At 45.8% G+C, this 21769-nt stretch overlaps 2 protein-coding genes across 2 annotated transcripts; one reads left to right on the top strand and one right to left on the bottom strand.

The window, feature by feature from the left end:
* Positions 1-3809: 3809 nt before the first annotated feature.
* On the top strand, positions 3810-4758 carry PtA15_6A394 (uncharacterized protein; the record flags this gene model as incomplete). Its single annotated transcript, XM_053170094.1, has 3 exons — positions 3810-3842; positions 3952-4059; positions 4684-4758. 3 exons carry the CDS (start codon positions 3810-3812, stop codon positions 4756-4758), a joined length of 216 nt encoding a protein of 71 aa, XP_053021320.1.
* Positions 4759-14900: 10142 nt separating this feature from the next.
* Positions 14901-17126, bottom strand: PtA15_6A395 (uncharacterized protein; the record flags this gene model as incomplete). The annotated part of the gene is made up of 5 exons (XM_053170095.1): positions 14901-14917; positions 15252-15854; positions 15972-16068; positions 16312-16507; positions 16573-17126. 5 exons carry the CDS (start codon positions 17124-17126, stop codon positions 14901-14903), a joined length of 1467 nt encoding a protein of 488 aa, XP_053021321.1.
* Positions 17127-21769: the final 4643 nt, after the last annotated feature.

A 21769-nucleotide genomic window follows, 5' to 3' on the forward strand; every position in this document is an offset into this window, starting at 1 on the left:
ATAGCTATCATTGGACTTTTCCAAATCGTTCTTGGCGTTATTGCTACTGGAATCTTTCTCTGCATTGATGTTGTGGTTGTTGCCGGCGGTTTTTTTGATTCTTTTGGATTTTTGTTTGGAAGCATTTGACACCAAGTCTCTCTTCCTCTTGTTGGATTCAAATTAGCTTTGACCAATTCAAATGCCAAAGGATCTCTTTTTGTAGATGTTGAGCGTTTCATTTTCTTGAGCACTGGCCTTCCTTTTGTTTTGATTTTGCCCTCAGGAGCTTGAATTGGAACGGCGTGATGGGTTCCCACTACAATTGAGTTGATCTGGGAAAGAAGTCCTGCAAGTTTGTTTGGTGGTTCATTAGAGAGAGCTACCATCAGAGTCCTGACCTCTTCATCTAATTCAATATTGGGCTCTTCAATTTCCTGTAGACAACAGCCCCAAAACATTTGATATGATCAGTACGTAGTTGTTTTGATGATAACAAGATAATTATTTACTGACACTGATCTCAGGATTATATTTTAGATGCCACTGGAAGTGGAAATCACCTGGGGATAATTTGTCTCTACTTTCCAATATTTTGATGATCTTGTGTGCACAAGGTATACCAATACCAATTGTTAGCGTTTTAGAACAAGCTTCAGTTGTATCAATATTTGTGATTCACTTGTATTGGGGGAGACACTCCTTAATTGCAAACATCAATATTCGCCCTAGGAGGGGTAAGAAGCATTTTGGAACTTTTACAAGGGTCTTGATGGTATCTCAAGCAATTGAATCATGAACATGGTTGATTTGGGAGTCTAAGGCATGGTATAATGCCTTGAAAACAGCCAGCAAGTCGCCTTTTGAGTTATGTATGAAGTTCTTGACATACACATGACCATATTCTACTCTGGATGTGTTCAAGTTTTGGAGGTGAGGAACCAGATTCTACTCTGGACATGTTCAAGTTTTGGAGGTGAGGATACTGACACGCCCAACCAACAACAAACCTTTTGACTTCTGGAAGGATCCACGTGTCAAGGTATTCAGAAACCGCAGGCCAATTTGAAAGGAAGTTCTCCAAAGTACTTAACCAATCCTTGTAGATCTTGGGCTTCTTGGAATAAGTCACACTAGTCCAAAGCACTACCAACATGGGTAAATTTGTGATGTTGTATATTGATCAGTATAGCGTATATTGATCAAATTATATTGATCTTTTTTTTTATTCCTCTTGATACCTTTGTCTGTGTTCCATGTCTCCTTAATACTCTTCAATGATGTCAGCTAGCTACTAGATCAGAGCTAAAAGCTGACCAAAGTAAATAAATAGAAAAATCCCTTTTTTTCCTAGCAATAACAATATAAAGAGAAATAAAAAATCTAAGTATAAACAATCAGAGCAGTAGTGAGCTGATGCGCTTAAATAAACTGTAAATAGGAAAAAGAGCTTATTGGCGCGCGCATGCGCAAGAGAAATCAGCGTGATAGCGCGCGCATGCGCAAGAACATACAGATGGAATCAAACGCGTCCACGCAGTAGCACTGCGTATATGACATAGAATAATAAAACGCTCATCATAGATGAACAGTACCTAGTAAAACAAAGCGCTCATCATGAAGAGTACACGGTGGAAGTAAAAACTGCTCATCTTTGACAAGGGATACTGTGATCATCTCCGTTTAAGGTGAACTATTACTCTATAAAAACAGAGGACTGATGCTGTATATTGATCCCCATCTTCATCCACCCCGACACCAAACCCAGTACCTTCACCTCGAAACCTACCTTCAATAGTAAAGACCATACTAATCCGTTGTCCAAATCTGTTTGAAGTTCAAAGACTTCTAGAGCGTGATTTTACAAAGCGCTAAGGAACCTTTTTGGTTCCATTCCTGAAAAAACTTGGTCAAGACTTGTTAAAGGTAAAAATTTATACCTATAGTGAGTTTTTTCCCCACGGTTTCTTCCTTATAGAAATCCTTTCTCTAAAGGTTTCTCCTAGGGTATCTTAGCAAACCAAACCTGATTACCAGGCCCCTGCTGCATCAGGCATTCTAAACACCCCTGTACTACAGGCCCTGAATATTTACAGAGGGCACTTAAATACCCTTAGCTCACTGAGTTAAGCCCCTCCGTGCATAAATATATTTCTTTTTGTTACTCTGCCGGTATTCTATATTCTGAAACCGAGCTTATCCACCTCCAGCTATATCAGTAGCTTCTAAATCTGCAGCCGGCGTAGCTAGAAGACTGTTGTCTTGGTATCGCCGCCGCTGACAAATGATATCTCAACTTCCCCCTGTGTCAGCTTCAAGCCACAGGAATCTTTTCTTTTTTTTTGCCTGATAAAATTAAAATTAATGAATTTCTACAAGTAAAAAAAACAATTCAAAATTTTTGAGACGCCCTCAGCCACCCTGGATTTATACTAAAACTTGCAATGTCTTTTTTTCAGGAAGAAAAGAATGGTGTGTGTAGCATTCATGATGTTATCAGTAGTCTCTAAATCTACTTTTATCAAAAATGGAAAAACATTGACCCCTCACCTCTCTCATAATACCATCCTTCATGCATTGTTAATTTGGTGTGACCTTATATTTCCTGAAGATATTGCATATCATCCTTGATATGCTACATGCATACAAGGCCTTTTGAAATTAGTTTACCATGGTTTAGCATATTTTTGTCAGGGTCTTTTTCATCTACTCTTGTTATCAACCACAGATTAATGAGGAATATCTCCACAAAAAATTTCATTGGATAGTTTTTCTGCATATAGATCCTTAAATATTATATTTGCGGTCACATCCATTATGCAGCAGCTACAATCTGATCAGTTGCCAAATCTCACTACTTGGTTAGTTTCTTGGTGTTTCTGCAACTATATCTGAATGCAGCGTGGGGGTTCTTCCATGATATTGGTACCAAAATGATCTAAAGCCCCCAAGGATTCATTTTGTACCTTTACTGACCACAAAACCCCCAAATGTAGCAGCTAAAATGTGATCAGTTGCCAAATATCACGTATTTGGTAGTTTCTTGGTGTTTCTGCCACTATATCTCAACACAGTGTGAGATTTCTTCCATTATATTGGTACCAAAATAATCAAATGTCTTCAAAGATTCATTGTGTACCTTGAATGACCACAAAACCCCCAAATGTAGCAGTGATCAGTTGCCAAATATCACTAATTTGGTAGTTTCTTGGTGTTTTTGCCACTATATCTCAGCGCAGCGTGGGAGTTCTTCCATGATATTGGTACCAAAATAATCAAATGCCCTCAAAGATTGATTTTGTACCTTGAATGACGACAGAACCCCCACATGTAGCAGCTACAATGTGATTGGGTGCCAAATCTAAGTTTATTAAAAACAGAAAATCACAAAAACAAAGATCAAGGGTTTCCCCTACAAAATAATAACAAGAAAAACAATACAGCCAAACAACAACACCAGATCCAATACCCATCCTCTTCAGAGAGGTTGCAAGTATTGGGCAGATAACCCCCAGCGCGCCGCATTTAAGGCAATTGCAAAGGGGGTTCATCAAGAATTAACCCTCAAACTGTGCAAGTTCAACAGCAGAGAGAGTTGAGACCGACCCCCGGCTGGGATTACAGCTTGGGGAACAGCCTGGGGATTAACAGCTTGAAGAGTGCCCCTCTTTTATAGAACACTGGCTCCCACACAGCGCTTGCCAAACTTCCAATGTTACCTGGTCATTTCAACCATTGTCCACACACCCGCTCAGCCCTGACCACAGCCTAACAACGCACAACTCATTCTCCGTTTGCCGCTAACGCCAAGCCTCTGCATCTGCCACCAAATGCCCACTCTGGTTTCATACTGGGCAGTTGTTGTCAGCCAAAGATACAAATTTGATTTCATGAAAAAGCTATGTATAACGTGGCCTTTCCAACCAAATCTAATTCCACACAGCTCACGCACTGACCCATTGGCCCTGGTAGGCCTCCATCCCGATGACAGACTACCCCTTACTATTGCATCCCTGCCAGAAATGCTTCCAGTCTGACAAGCATCTGGGCAACAATCAGTCTCCCCAGCAACAGCCTGGTGTTTGCGGGAGTAGTTTTCTTGGGGCAAGAGCGGGCAATCGACCGGGTGGCATCCAGCCTGGTGGTGTTAAATTTTTATTACCCGGGCCCACTTATCAAGCTATTGGGATATGGTGGCAATGAGAAGTTTGGCTGTAAGACAGTTGGCGACTGGTGACCAACAATCACATCCATTGGAGGCTCTCAGGTGTGCCATCTCTCACTCCCCTTGCTCGGTTTTTACTTGTGCTACTGGTTGACACCGCCAGCCTCCCCAAACAAATTCCCCTGCCCCCGGCTAGCTCCTCTCCTGATTCCTCCACAACCGCCATTTGTGCCGACTCTGAGAAAAATACCTCAAAAAGCCCCGCTGGGATAGTCAATATTGAGTATTCCTTGCCCTTCAACCCCTGTCCCCTCCTTAGACTGTTTTGACCGTCCACCTGAGTTAGATTAAGCCAAATTCTGACACAATGCTGATTGAAGCTTGATTATTTTATTGATTTTGTTGACTGATTTGATTGATTCCAACTTGGATTCAAACAGTTCCGGCCGCTCAAGCAATTCACAAGGCCTTTGGGGTGACTAAAATGGACGGCACCATGGTTGGAACTCATCTTGCTCACCGGTCTACCAACCGTTGAGGCGCGCCTGGAAAGCGCCACGCCTCGCAATTACCTGTCGGACGCCGCGAGTTCCGAGGCCTATCGAACGCCGTGATCGCTGATTGCTTGGCAGAGGCTGGGACTCCGAACTTTAAAAAATTTCAAGAAACTGAAAATTATATTTCTTGTTAGATACTAATAACAACTTTCAATATTGTAATAAACATCAATAGAGCTGAGAGTATTGTACCTGAAAGCAGAGCGAGATGCGCCTGCTATGAGAGAAATATAAAGGAAATGGGCTGGGTCTGTTTTGAGGATTTCCTCTGTTTCCACGTTGTGGATAGTTCTATGAACCTGCCGAGATATCAATAGCATCAGCTACTAGTCTGGCTGCCCTCTCCAATTCTCTCTTGGACTTACTAAGCGCTAGTGTTAGCGAAGTAGTTTTGTCTTGTTCTGGCGGAACGACTGCGCTGGGTCTGGGGCTGCTTGAAGAATATCATTCAATTCAAGTCAGCTGTTTGCCTTTTCTTTGTCTGATAGGAACTGCCCTTGACTTACTTGTAGCTGTAGCTTCCAAGGTCCTCGCAAGCAGTTCTTCTTGTGTCTGGGGACCGAGACGTTCCGCAAGCGTTCTGCAAGAGAAAGGGAATCTAGTTAGTCTTGAGAACAAGAGACTTTCATCCACGGTACGTACAAGGTTTTGAATCTTGTTTGTCTGTTTGGCTGGGCTTTGACCGTTAAGGTTCTCGCTTGCTTATCCGCTGCTGCAAGAATGCCGAGGCAATACTTTTGTCAGCTTAGGTTTAGCTTTGGACTGCGAGAGGGGCTTATGGGGCTTACCTCTCTTAGCAGCTGGGTCTTGTCGAATGTACCGCACGAGCTTCCTTGATGGTTGCTGCGGGCTGGGGTCCGGGCCTGTATTCCTACAGCCTCGCATGCTTCAAGTCGCCAGATTCGAAGTAACTTCTGAGATTTGGATGACTCCAATTTGACTGAGTGATTGGCGGATGGTTGATCGGCCGAGGGCTTTGGTGAGGAAGTCGGCTGCGTTGGCGTTGGTCTTGACGTAGCAAAGTTTGATGAGGTTGAACAGAATGAGTTCCCGAACAAAATGCAGTTGTATATCCATGTGCTTTGTGCGGAAGCTATTTTGGGAGGTCTCACTGTTCGCCAGATCAATGGCGCCTTTGTTGTCGACAGATACTTCGAAGGGTTCAACGGTCTTTTGCAGTTCAATTTCCTTGATGAGAGAAGCGAACCAGGCCAAGTCCCTTCCGAGGTCTGAAAGAGCTTTGTATTTGGCTTCTGCGGTCAATAGCGATACCGTGGGTTGCTTGCTTGATTTCCAATTGAGCAAATGTGAGCCTGCGGATACCACGAAGCCTGTGGTTGATCGCCTGGTGTCCAGGCAATTCCCCTAGTCCACATCGGCAAAGGCCTTCAAGTTGGACTGATTGCTGTCGCCCGTGCGTTTGAATGTGAGTCCTACATGTCTGGTTCCGGAGAGGTACCAAAAAACCTGCACTGCAGCCTGATACTGCCTTAAACCCGGGTTCTCTAGATACTGCAAAAGCTGGCTGACCGCAAACGATATGTCCGGTCTGGTGAGGATACTTAGGTAATTCAACGACCCCACAAGACCGCGGTAGTTCACATCCAACTTCTTGAAGGCTTCAATTTCCTGAGCTGTGGCTTTTGACAGCCTCTCTCGCAGGTTCAGAGGGCAGGTAGCCGGGTGCTCCTTGTCTAAGCCGAATTCAACTAGTTTACGCTCAACGTACTGCGTCTGGTTGATTTGCAGACCATTCTCAAATCTGTCGATATTCATGCCCAGGAGAAATTCAGCCTCTCCCGCACCAGGAAAAAACAATCATCACTTGTCTGCAAGTGACATAACAAAGTAAAAAGGGGCCTTTGTACTTTCTCATGTCACTTGTAGGCAAGTTATCATTGTTTTTTCCTGGTGGGCCGGGTATTTGATGTTGAACTCCTTCTCCATCTCAACCTTAAAGATCTCCGGAGCGCTGCTGATGATGACGATATCATCCATGTGCGCAAAAAGCCACGTTGCCGGCTTCCCGCCCGCCTCACGTCGCCAGAATATGCAGGGGTCGGAAATTGAGGTCATGAAACCGATAGATTTCAGATAGGTGGCCAGTCTTTTGTACCAGACAAGTGGCGCCTGGCGAAGTCCGTAAATAGCATTTTTTAGCTGTAGTACTGAGTTTGGCGGGCAATTGTACCCTTGCGGTGGCAGAAGTGTAACATTATCCTCCAGTGGACAGGTTAAAAAGGTGCTCCTAACGTCCAGCTGGTGGATCTTGAGACCGTTATTGACAGCGAACGAGATGAGCAGTCGAAGAGAAGATGCTTTTCCGGTCGGAGCGTAGGTGGAGTTGAAGTTCCTGCCGTGAACTTGCCTGAAGCCCTGGGCACAGATCCTGGCTTTGAACTCAATGACCTCGTTCATTGGGCCAAGTTTTCTTCTGTAGGCCCAGGTTGAGGGGATAGGTTCGTTGGATTGTAATCAAGCTCGGATCTCCCAAACTTCGTGCTTTAGCATATTGGCAATTTCTTTCTGCTCTGCTTCCGTCCAGTGCTCCCTGTCCTTGCTTCCCATGGCCTGTCTGTGGTTTTTCGGGTCGACCTCTATCTCAATCATGTATGCTTGTTGGGAATGTTTGCCAGTAATGATATTAGTCGTATCAATTCCGCTAGAAATTTCCTTTGGGGGAGGGGCCAAAGTCCAGGCGTAGCGCTTCCCTCCCGGTGGATCTTGTTGAGCTCCTTCCTTTGAGGATGATTGGTTCGGTGGTGGCGGGAGATTGGTTTCACGCAGTTCATCCATGATTCTCGACATGTCCCTTTCTTCTTCTTCCTGCTCCTCAGCCAGCTTCGTCGCCTCGTCTTCCTCCGTTGTTACGTCTTCTTTGGCGAAGGGCAAGGGTTCATTGGAATTGAAGCTAGGCAGTTTATTGTTTCCAAGTGCCGTGTAGCTTTTGTTCAGTGCTGGACAGTCCGGAAAAGTTGTCTCGTCGAAATGTACATGCTTTGCCGTTACCACGGTCTTGTCTTCTAGTCTGTACACTCTGTATGACAAATAATTGTTTTCATATCCGAGTAAGATGCCTTCCCAAGAGATCGAGGAGAATTTTGTGTCCCTTTTCTGTTTAGGTTTGATGATCCATACTTTGCAGCCGAAGGGCCTGAAAAATTCTACATTCGGCTTGAGCTTGAACATGAGCTCCAACAGAGACGTTTTTGACTTTCCTAGTGAGGGTAAGCAATTCGTCGTCGCAGCCGCTGCTTGCATGGCCTCTGCCCACCATTCGGAAGCAAGGTTGGCCTGCATCATGAGGCAGCGCGTCATATCGATGATCGTGTGATTAGCCCTCTCCGCCACGCCGTTGTTTTGCGGCGTGTACGCTGGTGCCACGTTATGCTGTATTCCAGCAGCTTTAAGAAGATCACTTAGCGTACCGTTGACAAACTCGCCTCCGCCGTCAGACATGAGTTTCTTCATATGATGTCCGGTCTGCTTTTCGAAGAAAATTCTGAAGTCTTCGATTGCTTGAGTTGCCATGCTTTTCTCCTTCAGTATTACGGTATGGATGTAGCCAGTAAACTGGTCAACTAGTGTCAAAAAGTACCTTGCGCCTCCGTTAGTCGGGGGTGAGATGGGTCCTACCAAGTTGGCATGAATTATGCTCATCGGCGCATCCGCAGGTTTGAATGCTCCATTGCAAGGGATTTGAGTAAGTTTCCCTTGCATGCAAGCGTCACAGGCGTGAGTCTTTGCCATGTTGATGGCGCGTGGGACTGCTTGTGCAATTTGTCCTGAACTAGTGTGGCCAAGACGATTGTGCCACTTCTGGAAGTCTGATAGTGCTGGGGCGGTTGTGGTGTTATGTGAGGTGATTGATCCGCCGCCAGCTACGGCGTCCAATATCTCCAGGAGATGATTGGAGACGTCAACGGTGAAGGGGGTTCCGCCGTTCATTCTGACTTCATAGGAGCCGTTCTTCTTGTAAATCGCAGCTCTGCTTGTCATCAATTGCATCATCGATACCAGGTTCCGTGTCAGGTTGAGAACGTAGAGGGCTCCTGGTAAAGTGAGAGTTTCACCGGATGGGAGGAGGATTTGAGCCGTTCCTCAAGCGACCGCCACCAGCTCGGATCTGCCGCTTCCTGTAAGGATTCCTATGTGCACCGGAGTCGTGTCCGAGAAGTATTCCAGGGAGTTGAGCATATGATTGCTTGCTCCCAAATCAAGGATAGTCGCTAGCAACGTTGCTCCGGAGGTGATGTTGTAGGTAAAGGCTGGCTTTACTATTGGTGGCTGGGAGGATCGCGCAACTTCAATGTGATGAGCTTCCTCTTCCTCCTTGTCGGCTTCAGTGTTGTAAGCAGTCCGTTGTCTCTTGTGCGGGTTGTTTTTCTCCTTGAGCGGTCTGTCTGGTGGTCGAGTCTTGGGGTGAATCCTCCAGCATTCCGCCTCTACGTGAGTGGTGGCTCTTGGATTGTGTTTGCCTCCACTGCATCTTATTTTGGAGCCGCCAGATCTGGAAGTGCCTGGTTTTCTCGTCTTATGGCTGGTACCGGTGGCTAGCGCGGTAGACATGGGTTCTGGATCCTCCGCAAACTTTCTTTTGGTAGCCGTCTCGTGTCGTCCAATGTCCCTCAGCTTGGCGATAATCTCTTTTGGTTTCGCCAAGGCCTTGAGGTCAGCAAATAGTGCTTGCATCAACATAGGTCTCTTTTTCGTGATTTTGCCGACAATACCGCATCCGATTAGAACGTCGGGAACTTTTAGGCCTAGGGAGCTAAACTCTGCTAAACTCTCTTCCATCTCGATGATGTACGTATTCATGTCGCGGTTGTACTGAATCTCAAGCCATTTGTTCCAGACTTGGAACACGGATAGAAGGGAATCGGAAGCGTAAATGGTTTTGATGTCCATCCAGATCTGACATGGGTCTTGCTTGTTCTCATCATTAATTACACTCGTAAAGATCACATTTGAGATGGCCTCGCTGAGGATACTACATGTCCGTAGTGCTCCTTGGAGCTCGTCTTCAGTGGGGTTTTCGGACAGAGGCTCGTCGAGGTAGCTCTCGAGTCGGCGGGGTCGCAGATGCATCTTGATTTTTCTTTCCCAAAGCGGAAAGTTGGTGCCATTGAACTTAGGCACATTGACGTGATCTTTGTCGGGGCTGTATGCATCGTTCCTGGCGGGAGCGGCGACCCTATCTGCGCCTTCATTTGAGTTGCCTGAACCTCCAGTAGTATTACTTTGGTTGCGTTGGTTTTGAGCGCTCTGTGATCCGTTTCAAGTGTTCACCATCTCGTTCTGCTTTCAGTTGCGTTGTGAGGTAGCGAAATTGAGCGCGTCAAGACTGTAAATCTAAAAGATTTCAAGAAACTGAAAATTATATTTCTTGTTAGATACTAATAACAACTTTCACTATTGTAATAAACATCAATAGAGCTGAGAGTATTGTACCTGAAAGCAGAGCGAGATGCGCCTGCTATGAGAGAAATATAAAGGAAATGGGCTGGGTCTGTTTTGAGGATTTCCTCTGTTTCCACGTTGTGGATAGTTCTATGAAGCTGCCGAGATATCAATAGCATCAGCTACTAGTCTGGCTGCCCTCTCCAATTCTCTCTTGGACTTACTAAGCGCTAGTGTTAGCGAAGTAGTTTTGTCTTGTTCTGGCGGAACGACTGCGCTGGGTCTGGGGCTGCTTGAAGAATATCATTCAATTCAAGTCAGCTGTTTGCCTTTTCTTTGTCTGATAGGAACTGCTCCTGACTTACTTGTAGCTGTAGCTTCCAAGGTCCTCGCAAGCAGTTCTTCTTGTGTCTGGGGACCGAGACGTTCCGCAAGCGTTCTGCAAGAGAAAGGGAATCTAGTTAGTCTTGAGAACAAGAGACTTTCATCCACGGTACGTACAAGGTTTTGAATCTTGTTTGTCTGTTTGGCTGGGCTTTGACCGTTAAGGTTCTCGCTTGCTTATCCGCTGCTGCAAGAATGCCGAGGCAATACTTTTGTCAGCTTAGGTTTAGCTTTGGACTGCGAGAGGGGCTTATGGGGCTTACCTCTCTTAGCAGCTGGGTCTTGTCGACTGTACCGCGCGAGCTTCCTTGACGGTTGCTGCGGGCTGGGGTCCGGGCCTGTATTCCTACAAACTTAACACAAGTCCCTCCCTCACGCCTACGCTCGGGGGGGCCCGAAGGGCCCGCCTCCCGAAGTGAAGGACTTGCACCTAAAGTCGGCTTACGAGGGGGAGAGCTACCAGCCAAATGGCTGGGGAGTGATCTCATCCCACTATATCCCCCATTAGCCTTTGGATAACCATCTGGCCCTTGGCACCATTAGAAGCGCAAGGCTCCAAAGATTCTTAGCCCAGCTTGAAATTCCAGAATATCTCCATCCCCTCCCAATAATCTTTGTGTAAAAAATGCCATTGTAAACAATCCGACCCTTTTGGGGCCAGATATCCAAATGGATAGATCTGATGCTAGTTACATACATAAGTATCACAAAGTCTTGCACTCAAAACACAGTTCAAAAATCAGATACTATGTATTTAACCAGATCAATCTCTCAACAAGCCGTGAGAGGGTCTGTGAACCAATAATCCAAATGGTTACCGGTCTGTCAATCTGTACTTGGAAAAATCCAAGGATTGGCTGAATGCAACCCGCAAGCAACTGCTCATTTTGAGCCAAATCACTCCAAAAAGGCAGTAAAAGATGCCCTGAGAAGCAAGGCTACAAATCTGTCTATTTGGAAGCACTTTCAACAAGAATGGTTTTATTCAAGGAGCTTTTGAGTCTAAAAATTGCAAAAATTACATGAATTTCTCAAAGTGATCAGGCCACGCGGCCGACTTTGGGTGTGAGCCTCTCCTACGGAGAGTCCCTTCTGGAACCCCGTTTGGGAGGCTTTGTTAAGCTCGCTGGGACTCCGGGTCTCACCCTATCCGGCAGCATGACTCTTGAGCGCTGGGTAGACACCACGGCTGACCGTCTCCTGTCAATAACCAATCCTTGGCTCGGCAGCAGACTCGAACTGATTTCCAGACACCAGCCACTTGAGCCCCTGGATGGAAAGACCACGGCTGCTACTCCGCTGCCCACGGGTTTCAACGCCACAACGGATGATAATGGCGTCGAGGCGGACTCTGGCAGGTACCTTTCAATCATTGGATCCTTCAGCTACCTGGCGGTTGGGACGTGGCCGGATATTTTCTTTGCGGTGAGCTACTTGGCGCGTTTTGCGGCGAAACCAGGTGTGAATCATTGGAAGGGAGTGAAACACCTGGTTAACTACCTTGCTAGCAGTAGGGATCTCCGTCTATACCTTTTTCCGTCAACTGACCAAAAATGCCTCAAGTATTTTGCAGATGCCTCATGGGGAGGAGAGTTCTCTTGCTTGTCCTATGGTATTCTGATTACTTTCCTCAATTGTCTGGTACTGTGGATGTCACGCAGGCAGCAAGCTGTGGCATCATCAACGTGCCACACAGAGTACATGGCGCTGGGAGTAGCGACCCGGCAAACTCTCTGGGTCAGGCACCTACTACACAATGTTCTCAAGAAAGATTTTGTAGGTCACTTATTCTGTGATAATCAGTCTGCTATCAAATTTTCCACGGATGACACGTCCAATAAACGGACACGTCACACTGACCAAGATTTCTACATAACCAATGAGGCATTGTTTCAGAACAAGACTTCCCTTGAATGGGTGGGGAAGAAAGATCAGCTAGCCAATATTTTCACGAAGGGAATGCCGCCAGAGAGTTTTTCGCGGCTGAGGGAAAGAATCATGTCTGGCTGATTGTTTTTTTTTTTTCTTTGATCCGTCCTCATTCTACCGTTTGTTTCTTTGCCCTTTACTTTTGTGTTTTATGTTTTGCTCTTTTTCTTTATTTTGTGTGCAATACCGCGTCTACGGCGAGAGGGGGGGTGTTGTAGCCCCTTTGGGCTATGCACTCTGAGCCTTGCCGCAGTCACGGTATCCTCCTCATCCCGGACTTGAGTCCGGGCTGAGGGACGGAGTTATGAACATTATTGTCACCAAGCCTCCTGCGTCACAACACATTCATCGAGCGGGGTGTGTACTTGGTGACCGGTCAATGGACATCAAGTGCGCATCCCACTCAATGGCTGCACCGGCCATCAAGTGAGACATGTATCCCGCTTGATGTCCGGTCATCAAGTGGGGTGTGTACTCCACTTTATGTCTGGTCATCAAGCGGGGTGTGTCCGCTTGATGTCCGGTCATCAAGCGGGGTGTGTACCCCACTCAATGGCCGCCCATTGAGTGGGATGATGTTGATGGCCGGCCATCAAGCTCACTGGAGTGCACAACTGAGGCTGGCAATGGCGGGTACCTGTTTGGTACCCGGGTAACCGGTGATTTTAAAGCCCAAATTGCATATCCAGAACTGTACACGGCACCTGCGGACGGGTAAGGGCAGTGATGGGTTCCGGGTACCCACTGGCCATCTCTATTCAAGGCCACTGATGAGGGCAAAATGGTATACTGTCTCAGATTGTTTCATCATTGAAACCTGTCTCCCTCTCTGCCCTTCTCTTGATCAGTCATTTTTGTATTTATATGCCACATACCCCCCATATGATGATTTGGAGGTGAGATTTCCCTGCAGCGGTAAAGCCGCCCAAAGTGAGCCTCCAGACAGGTGTCCAGATTGTAAGTTTTAATCACAGAATTTGTGTCTGTGAGATTATTAGCTATTCAAAGGAAGCTGAATTATCCACTGACCAATGGTTGCTGCAATTCATCATAGGTCATTTTTTTTTGCGCAACTGTCTACCTTGTTGCAAGTAAATTGTAAGTCTGATCTGATTTTTCTTTAACTTACTATAAGAAATTCATTTGTTTCCTCTTATCCTCTGAGGAACCAGTGTGAATACCTTTGGTCATTCAAGCTTTAAGGATACCTACTCATGAAACTTGATGAAAATGCAATTTTACCATGATTAGGCACACATATACCCCTGGCAGCTTCTACACTGCCTTCCTCTGCTCCCCCACTTCTCCACCTGACTCAACCACCAACTTGTCCTTGGAAATTGCACTGTCCCTGACCGCTTCTTCTCTCACTCCAACTCTAGCGCTTGCCCTGCTTCCCACCCCAACCCCAAACTAATATACAAGCACACAAGGGTGAGAATGATTTATGGTGAAATAACCAGAGCAGGCAATGGTACCATGAATATTATAGCAGTGGGGCTTGGGTGCAGTTCAGATGTGAAGGGTTTAATATCATGTTGAAGCTCAAGTAAATTGATGACTCCCCAAATTTTATTTTCAAAATTAAAACTGTGGGTGTACTGCATAAGAAAAGAGGTGTAAAAATTTGTGAAAATTGCTATTGCATGGATGTGTGCAGGACTCAATCTGGGGAAGGGATTAAAGGTGATGGTTATCACAAAAAGTGGCTCATATCACAGGATTTATGGGAGAACAAAATCTACATTGGCTTGATGGTTATTAAATACCAGTTCATATACCTGCTTGGAACTACTTTTTTTGGAACCTAATGTTGATATGATTTTAACTCTATGGGAAAATTACTCTGATAATAGCACTCATACAAACAAAATCAATTGGTGGGAGGGAGACCTGCAAAGAATTATTCTGGGCTAAGGGATGATATGGTGACTGCAGCGGCAAAGCCGCCTTGGCCTCTAGTTTTCTTTAAGAATGTGCCCAAACCCGATGGGTTTTGGGTTGGCCCAACCCATTTGCACCCCATAAGGCAAGGACCGTGTGCATTCATACTAATTCTGGTTGTCAAGTTTGAAATCTGAAGTGGGGAGAATACAACAATAAAAAAATACTGAAAAATCAAGCAGATGGTACCCTGTCAGAAAAAAAAAAAAAAAAAACTGATGAGTGGAATGGAAACCAGGAGAGAAATAATGGCATGTATTTCATGTCCAGCCCACACAAGCTTTGTGCTTTTGCACCTAAGCCTCTCTGATGAGACCGCCCAGACCCGCTCACCACAAGGGGCTTAATTAAGCTCGTCAAATGATCCTTCCAACATAAACAAACTTTGCAGGGAGTTGTTTTGCCAATTTTTTGGGAGTCATTTTTCCAAGCCTCTTTCTTGAGAAATTAAGTGTTCTCACCAACTTCTCACAAAAAACAAAGTCCAAATTTAATATTTATGCGAGTGAGTAGGACAAAGAAGATAAGATATATGTACACCACTAGATATTATGAGATACTGTTATTCAAACAAACATACAATGAAAACAACTGGTAACGAGGTTGGGAAAATGAGAAGTGTGAGGGTGGTTAGATTGGAAATGGAGATGTATGTAAGTACTTGATGAAAAGAAAAAGGAGATTGTTCTTAATTACATGACGAAAAAAAGTAGTTTCTTTGCTCAAAAGTAAGACAGAAGGTAACATCTTACTAATAAAAAGGAAAGAACGATTAAAAGAATAGATAAGTAGGTACATGTACATGTATAATCAAGGTTTAGAGGAAGAAGAGAGAGGATGATGATGATTGAGATGATGATGATGGTGGTGGTGGTGGTGGTGATGCAGATTACGGCCGCGGTGGAGGGGAACAGCGTACGGATGGGGATGATGTTGATTAGAGGGGTTTGGAAGTTGATGAGGGGGAAGTCTACGCCGATGGCGATGGATGAGTTTGAGGTCGTCGAGGATATCGTGTTGAGAGAGCTGCCAGATGGAGTGGTTCTGGACCCGTTGGCGGCGGATACCGTCGATCAAGTCGAGGCTTTCCTTGGCCATCAGGCCGTCTTCCTCCTGGCCCGGCTTGCGATCATCGCCAAGCAGTTGACCTCCGCCAGTCTTCTGGTCGAGTGACGGGGCGAGTCCTCGTGAGGAGGAACACGAGCTCTTCTCCTTCCGCTTGTCCGCAGTTTCCGCTTCCCCGCTGCGTTGGGCCACCTTCTTGGTGGAAGCCTCGGGTGGATGGCTACTGCTGCCATTGCCCGGCCCTTCTTTTCGGTCCTCATTTGCTACCAGAGATGATGCCTTGGCCATCGGCCCGCCCGTCGACCTCATGCACGTAACCGTCGACGCTGCGCCCATGGGGACCTCTTTCAAATCAGGCCGATTCAAACTAAATATTGGCTTCAAATACGAAGCAGGTGGTGTCGGTGTCAAATGAAAAATCGCTTGTAAATCTACAAAAACCAACAAGATTTTAGTTAATTTCGATTGGAAATGTTGATTGATGTGCATGTATCAACCGAAAAAGAGTAAAAGGCTTAGTTGAGATAAGAAGAGAAAGATGACTAAACTGGTCGTATCATTTGAGATAAGGAATTCAAACGGAGCACGATTCAATCGGATCTGACAATCGACAATCATTTCGGTTTGGATTCTAATTTTGCTATCCTTTTAATTCTCAATTTTTTTTTTTTTTCACAATCAACCAATCATCAATCAAACAGACAAAGCCCCAAATGTCAATCCATCAATCCACTGAATATTAAATACACTCATCCCGCCCGCTGTTTTTGTTACTTTTGATTTCTTTTTTTTTTTTTTACAGAAATGTTAGTGGGGTTTCCTTTCGATGAACATAGCTCTACTGTTGTGTTGATAAAAGAAAGCAAACGAATTTATATCTATACTGACAGTCCAAGTATCCCAAATCCTCTGTTGGCGCTCATAATTCAGCCGATCGAGATATGTGTTCAGTTGTTCAAACTTCTTTCTGGCTTGAGATAGCCGTAACTCTTTTCCAATCTCAACATTTTCTTCCAAGGAGATCAAGATCGGGTGTTGGCTGGACTTGATTAGCTCCTCTTCCTCCTGTAAATTTTCTAATAATCTGTGTTGTACAACCACAGAGAATATAAGTAAGGTATATATCTTTTGGAACAAAAGGGGACGTACTTGAGTCTAGTTTGTTCGAGCTCTTTCTTCTGGCTGTCGGTTAGTCTTCTGGATCGATTGAGTTTTGGATTGCCGCGCTGGTTTCGGAGCAAGCCGAAGGAGGAAGAATGGGTGCGCTTGATGATAGTTTTCCTGAGCGAGGGTTTCTGTTTGGCTTTCATTGAGCGATTGGGGGTTGAGGGGACGGAGCGCGAGGACTGTGGGGAGGAGAGGGTGACGGACAGATGGTGGTGAGGGTCTGGAGCGGGTTGCTGGAGCTGGGGTGTTCTTGCTGGGGATGGAAGGGGAGAGGTTTGGGGATGGAAGATGTTGATTGAGGAAGATGTTGAGCGAGAGGAGTGGTGGTCGTGGGTGTCGCTGAGATCGCTGAGGCTGCTGTCGGATCGCTTGGGGGTCAGGCTGGGGCGTTGGGAGTCCGAGATGGTGTTCTGTGGTTTCCGGGCTGCTCTTGCTGAGCGGGGGGTGCTTGTTGCCAGTCCTCCGCCGAGTGCGTCGATGAGGCCCTTTGTCTCTCTGGTGCTCTTGGCTAGTCTTGGGCTGGCCATGATATCCATAGTATATCTTACATGTGCAGGCGGTGGGTGACTGTCGGTGTTGTGTTGGTGGTGGTGGACTGGAAAGAAACGAAATGAAAGGGGAGCTTGAGAGGAAAACAGAGGAGTGCTGTGAAACCAATCGATCTTCCTCGACTCCTCCGCTTTGGGAAGCTCTCGATAATTCGTCCTGGAAAACTCAATTGCAACTGCCAGCCTGGGAATCGCCGGTCGGTTGCATGACCACACCCTGACGACGTCATCAGCCGATCAGCACTCGATCAAACCTTCCCACCTATCGGGCTTTTTTCGGCAGATTTGTACAGTCGGAGCTCTGGAACCCGCTCCGGCCGGCGTCTCCGGCGTGGATATACCCCCGGGGACCCCTTTTTACCCCGATATCTTCAGGCCTCCGCGTTTGGCAAGGTTTGGCATGAGCTCAACAAAGCCCCTTGAGAGCGGCGGGGGGCGGCCCCACTTTTTACTTCATTACAACTAAAGTATTGCCTATTGAGCTCCCGCCTCTGGCTTGGAGAAGTGCTCTTGAGCATGCTTCTCCAGCTGCCCATATTTTCAATCATACAGGAAAAGTGAACATGTAGAGTAAGAGAGAGAGATTCACCTCGAAATCCACATAGCTTTTATAGAAATATATATGAAAGTGATGAGATAGGACAGAATCAATGTTGCCTGAGATTCGCGCTGGTCATGAAATTTACTGAGGTCTACAGTTATTTGGGGAGGTATTTTTGGCGTCGAGTTTTATTTCGGAGGAGTGGGCTACAACAGACTGACGAAAGAGGAGGCGAGGATCCTTCGTGGTAGCGGGGGCCTGATGTGGAGTAGAGTTTACTTGGCAAGAGATTCTAGGGCGCCGAGACAGCTTTCGAGGTCGCCTATACCAGGTCCCGAACGAGATCGGGGAGGTGTTTGATGTGGTTGGCATGTTCGTGGTCTGCAGGATCGATTGGACATCCCGCTGCATTATCCGGACGAAGCGCCCGGAGATCTCTTTGGTCAGGGTGGAGTGGCTTTCGGGTTAGTGATCCCAATTACCATTTGATTGAGATGGAAAATGGAAAGCTGGTGTATTTATGGCCAGCTATTTTCAGCGTCGCTTTCACAGGCGAACTTAACACAAGTCCCTCGCTGCTGCGGGCGTCTGGTCTTGCGAAGCAAGCCTCCGATAGCCCTCGGCAGGAGGGACTTCCGCGCTGTCACCCCCTTTCGCAGAGCCTAGAAACTCCATTTGGGTGGGTGGTTTTTTCAAACCATCACAGTTCGCAGAGCCTTGCTTCTTTCCTGTCATCTGATACAATCTTATTTAGTTATTTTACACAACTCCTTCAAATAGAAATAAATTAAGTTGACCAAACCTTGGAATTTACTGAAGTCAAGTAACAGAAGAGATCCGTGCTCAATGAGATATACATGTTTTTTTTTTTGACTTACAGTCAAGCCTCTGAGCCCTTGATTGCCGCACAGACCCGCCATCAAGACCGTATAACCCTCTGGATGACCAGTAAAGACCGGTCATCAAGAGAGATATATACTGTTGTGCTGGTAGCTCGCAGGAATAGATGATTTCTATTACATAGTAGAGAGATCATATATGTACTACCTACAATATGTCTGTGACAGTTGTTGCAGTCAAGAACTACATATATGTCACAACATATACAACACCTTGGATGACCAGTTCTGTACTGGTCATTGAAGGGATATGTACAACCTCTCAATGACTGGTCTGTGCCGGTCATCGAGGGGACTCAACACTCTCAATGGCCAGTACAGACTGATGAATTTGTGAATGCTTACTTGTAAGACCACACAAACCCCTATAAGCCTACATCTAGATCACGGGTTCAATCCCTACACTGATCATCTTTCCCGGGTCTCATTCCCACTCTCTCTTGGGGTCAATCCCCACTTCTCATCATGTAGCAAGGGGGGTTGTTGAGTTGTCTGTTAGTCTGCTACCATGATGTGTCACCACAATAAGGAGGGCAGTCGGATTGACCCATGAGCACTACCAACCAACCACCCAGCTGGCAGCCACAAGAGTCTGTAGCCTAGTTGGTATAGGCAGCACTCTAGTATGTGTCTCAGCATAGCTGAGCTTGTGATTTTGACTCTCATCAGACAAATCTTCATTTTACAGTCTCTACAGACCCAACTGTCATGCTGACAGTGTTGGCTTGACATTTGGTTTGCATGAGTCAAGCCAACGTAGGTCTGAACCCTTCTGCAAGGAGCTCACAGTCAAGCCGGACTGATCACCGTCATTGGTGATCTTGCCGGGTCTGACGCAGGCTCAACCAGCCCATGATGTTGGCTTGCTGCTGCTGGCAAGTGTTGAAATTCCAGTGTCCCAGTCTCTCTTCCCTCATCTGTCCCTTCCCTGTCATTAATTTTCTCTCCCTGTCACTCTCTCATTCCCTCCAGATGCATATTCATTGTTCACCTTCTGTCCCACAAATCAGCCCCATTGTTGTGATAGCTTAAAGTCCCTCAGCTTAGATACACCACGGATGCACTTTTAAGATTTCAGTTTGAAGAAACTTTGAATGGGCATTAATCCATCTTTTTAAACAAGCATTTGAAAAAAACTCAGGTATTATTTGGACAATATGCAAGATTTTTGATTTTGACCCAGTTGGCAACGTCCCAACTAAATTGATTTCCCTTGGAAGTTCATTCAAAGCACCTTCAAACAACCTTTGGAGTTTTGCGTCCGTGGTGTAGAAATCAAAACATCTGCTTCTGCACGCATTTCCCTGAGGTCTCTACAGGATACAACCTCTTGCAGCGTGTGTGCTTTTCCACCACGCAAGTTTTTGCCCTCCTAGAGGGCTCCCTTGGCCCCCTTATGTTGTCTGACTCAGAGTATCTCTGAGCTTGTTGTTCCTCAGGCCCCTCTGTCCTTGCTCTGCGCCTCGACCTCAGTTCTCAGCTTCAACACGATTAACAGTCTTTGTCGCTACACTCGGTCTACCGCTCTATTTTTTTTCTGTCACCTTGTCTCTTCCTCAACCAGATCAAATCAATCATATCCACTGACTCGATCATACTCGAATCCTTCTCTTCTCATCTCTTCTTGGTTGTCAATCTTTGATCAAACTCTTCTTCAAGTCCTCAAGATGTCAGCAAAGAATGTTCCGCTATATCTGGACAAACACAACTACGACTCCTAGTCGTTCTTCATGACCTTGAAAATTGACAAGATTGGAGCTCTTGGAATCGTTCAGGGAGCCGTCAAGACTTTGGACAAGGAGATCTATCAAGAGCTCAATCGGCGAGCATATCACGAGATCATTGAACACCTTGACAGTGCAAATCTGGCGTACATTCAACACACGTTAACGGATCAGAACGCTTTCAGCGGCTACGCAGTGTGGACCATCCTCAAGCAAAAATACTGTGGAGACGATCACGTTGCCAAGGATTGTGCCCTCAATCAATTCCTCGACATCAAATACGAGAACCCACCTTCCGTATTCATAGCAGAAGTACGGGCCGCAAATCATTGACTAGTCTCTTCAAAAGTCGGTCTTGACAATTGTTGAGTTACATGCAATTTGCACACAACTCCCGGCTACTCATTATGAATACGCAGCCATTACTTCAATTCTCACTCGCATCTTGAATATACCAAACCTTGACCTAACCCTATCAAGATTCCCCCGCCAACAAAACTCAAATCCTCCCGCCCCAAGCTTGCTAGTCTTTTCTTCACGCGTTTACAATCATCAACCCGTGAAGAAGAGACTAGTAAGCACAAAACTTCATCAACAATTCCCCTGAAACAAAAACAACCCGCCAACAACAACTGACCCCATTCTTTATCATTTTCTTTTCCTTCTCCCCTTTTCATCATCCTCAGAATCAAAATCCTCTTGTGCGCGTCCTTCACCCAAATCCCAAATCATAATCAAAACTATAAAACTGCGCTTACCACCGCAGGTATGCATCATTGTTCCAATACTTTTTCATCTCTGTTCATATATATTATCCGTTTTCCTAAAACATTTGTTCACCCTTTCTTTCCTTTCTTTTTGTCTTGTTCTTTATTAGGTGTGTTTGTTGGAGAATCTGTGTCGTCGAGTTGTCAGAGTCAGAGTCATTTACCCGGTCCGCTTATCATTCCATAAGGTTAGCTTGAAATAAAATCATACACGCGTCTACAATCATCAACCCGTGAAGAAGAGACTAAATCAAAATCCTCTTGTGCACGTCCTTCACCCAAATCCCAAATCAAAATCAAAACTATAAAACTGTGCTTACCACCACAGGTGTGTTTGTTGGAGAATCCGTGTCGTCAAGTTGTCAGAGTCAGAGTCATTTACCTGGTCCACTTATTATTCCATAAGGTGTGTTTGTTGGAGAATCCGTGTTGTCGAGTTGTCAGAGTCAGAGTCATTTACCTGGTCCACTTATTATTCCATAAGGTGTGTTTGTTGGAGAATCCGTGTTGTCGAGTTGTCAGAGTCAGAGTCATTTACCCGGTCCGCTTATTATTCCATAAGGTGCATCCCTATTTGAGTTTCCTGGTCTGTTTATATCTAAAATTTACAACAATCAAAGCAAGACGGCAATCATTCTTTGCAAGTTGCCATCCGCTGAATATAAATCCTTTCACAACGTTTTCAATGTTGGTTTCCCAA

This window comes from Puccinia triticina, chromosome 6A (assembly GCF_026914185.1).
Source record: "Puccinia triticina chromosome 6A, complete sequence".
Taxonomy (NCBI): domain Eukaryota; kingdom Fungi; phylum Basidiomycota; class Pucciniomycetes; order Pucciniales; family Pucciniaceae; genus Puccinia; species Puccinia triticina.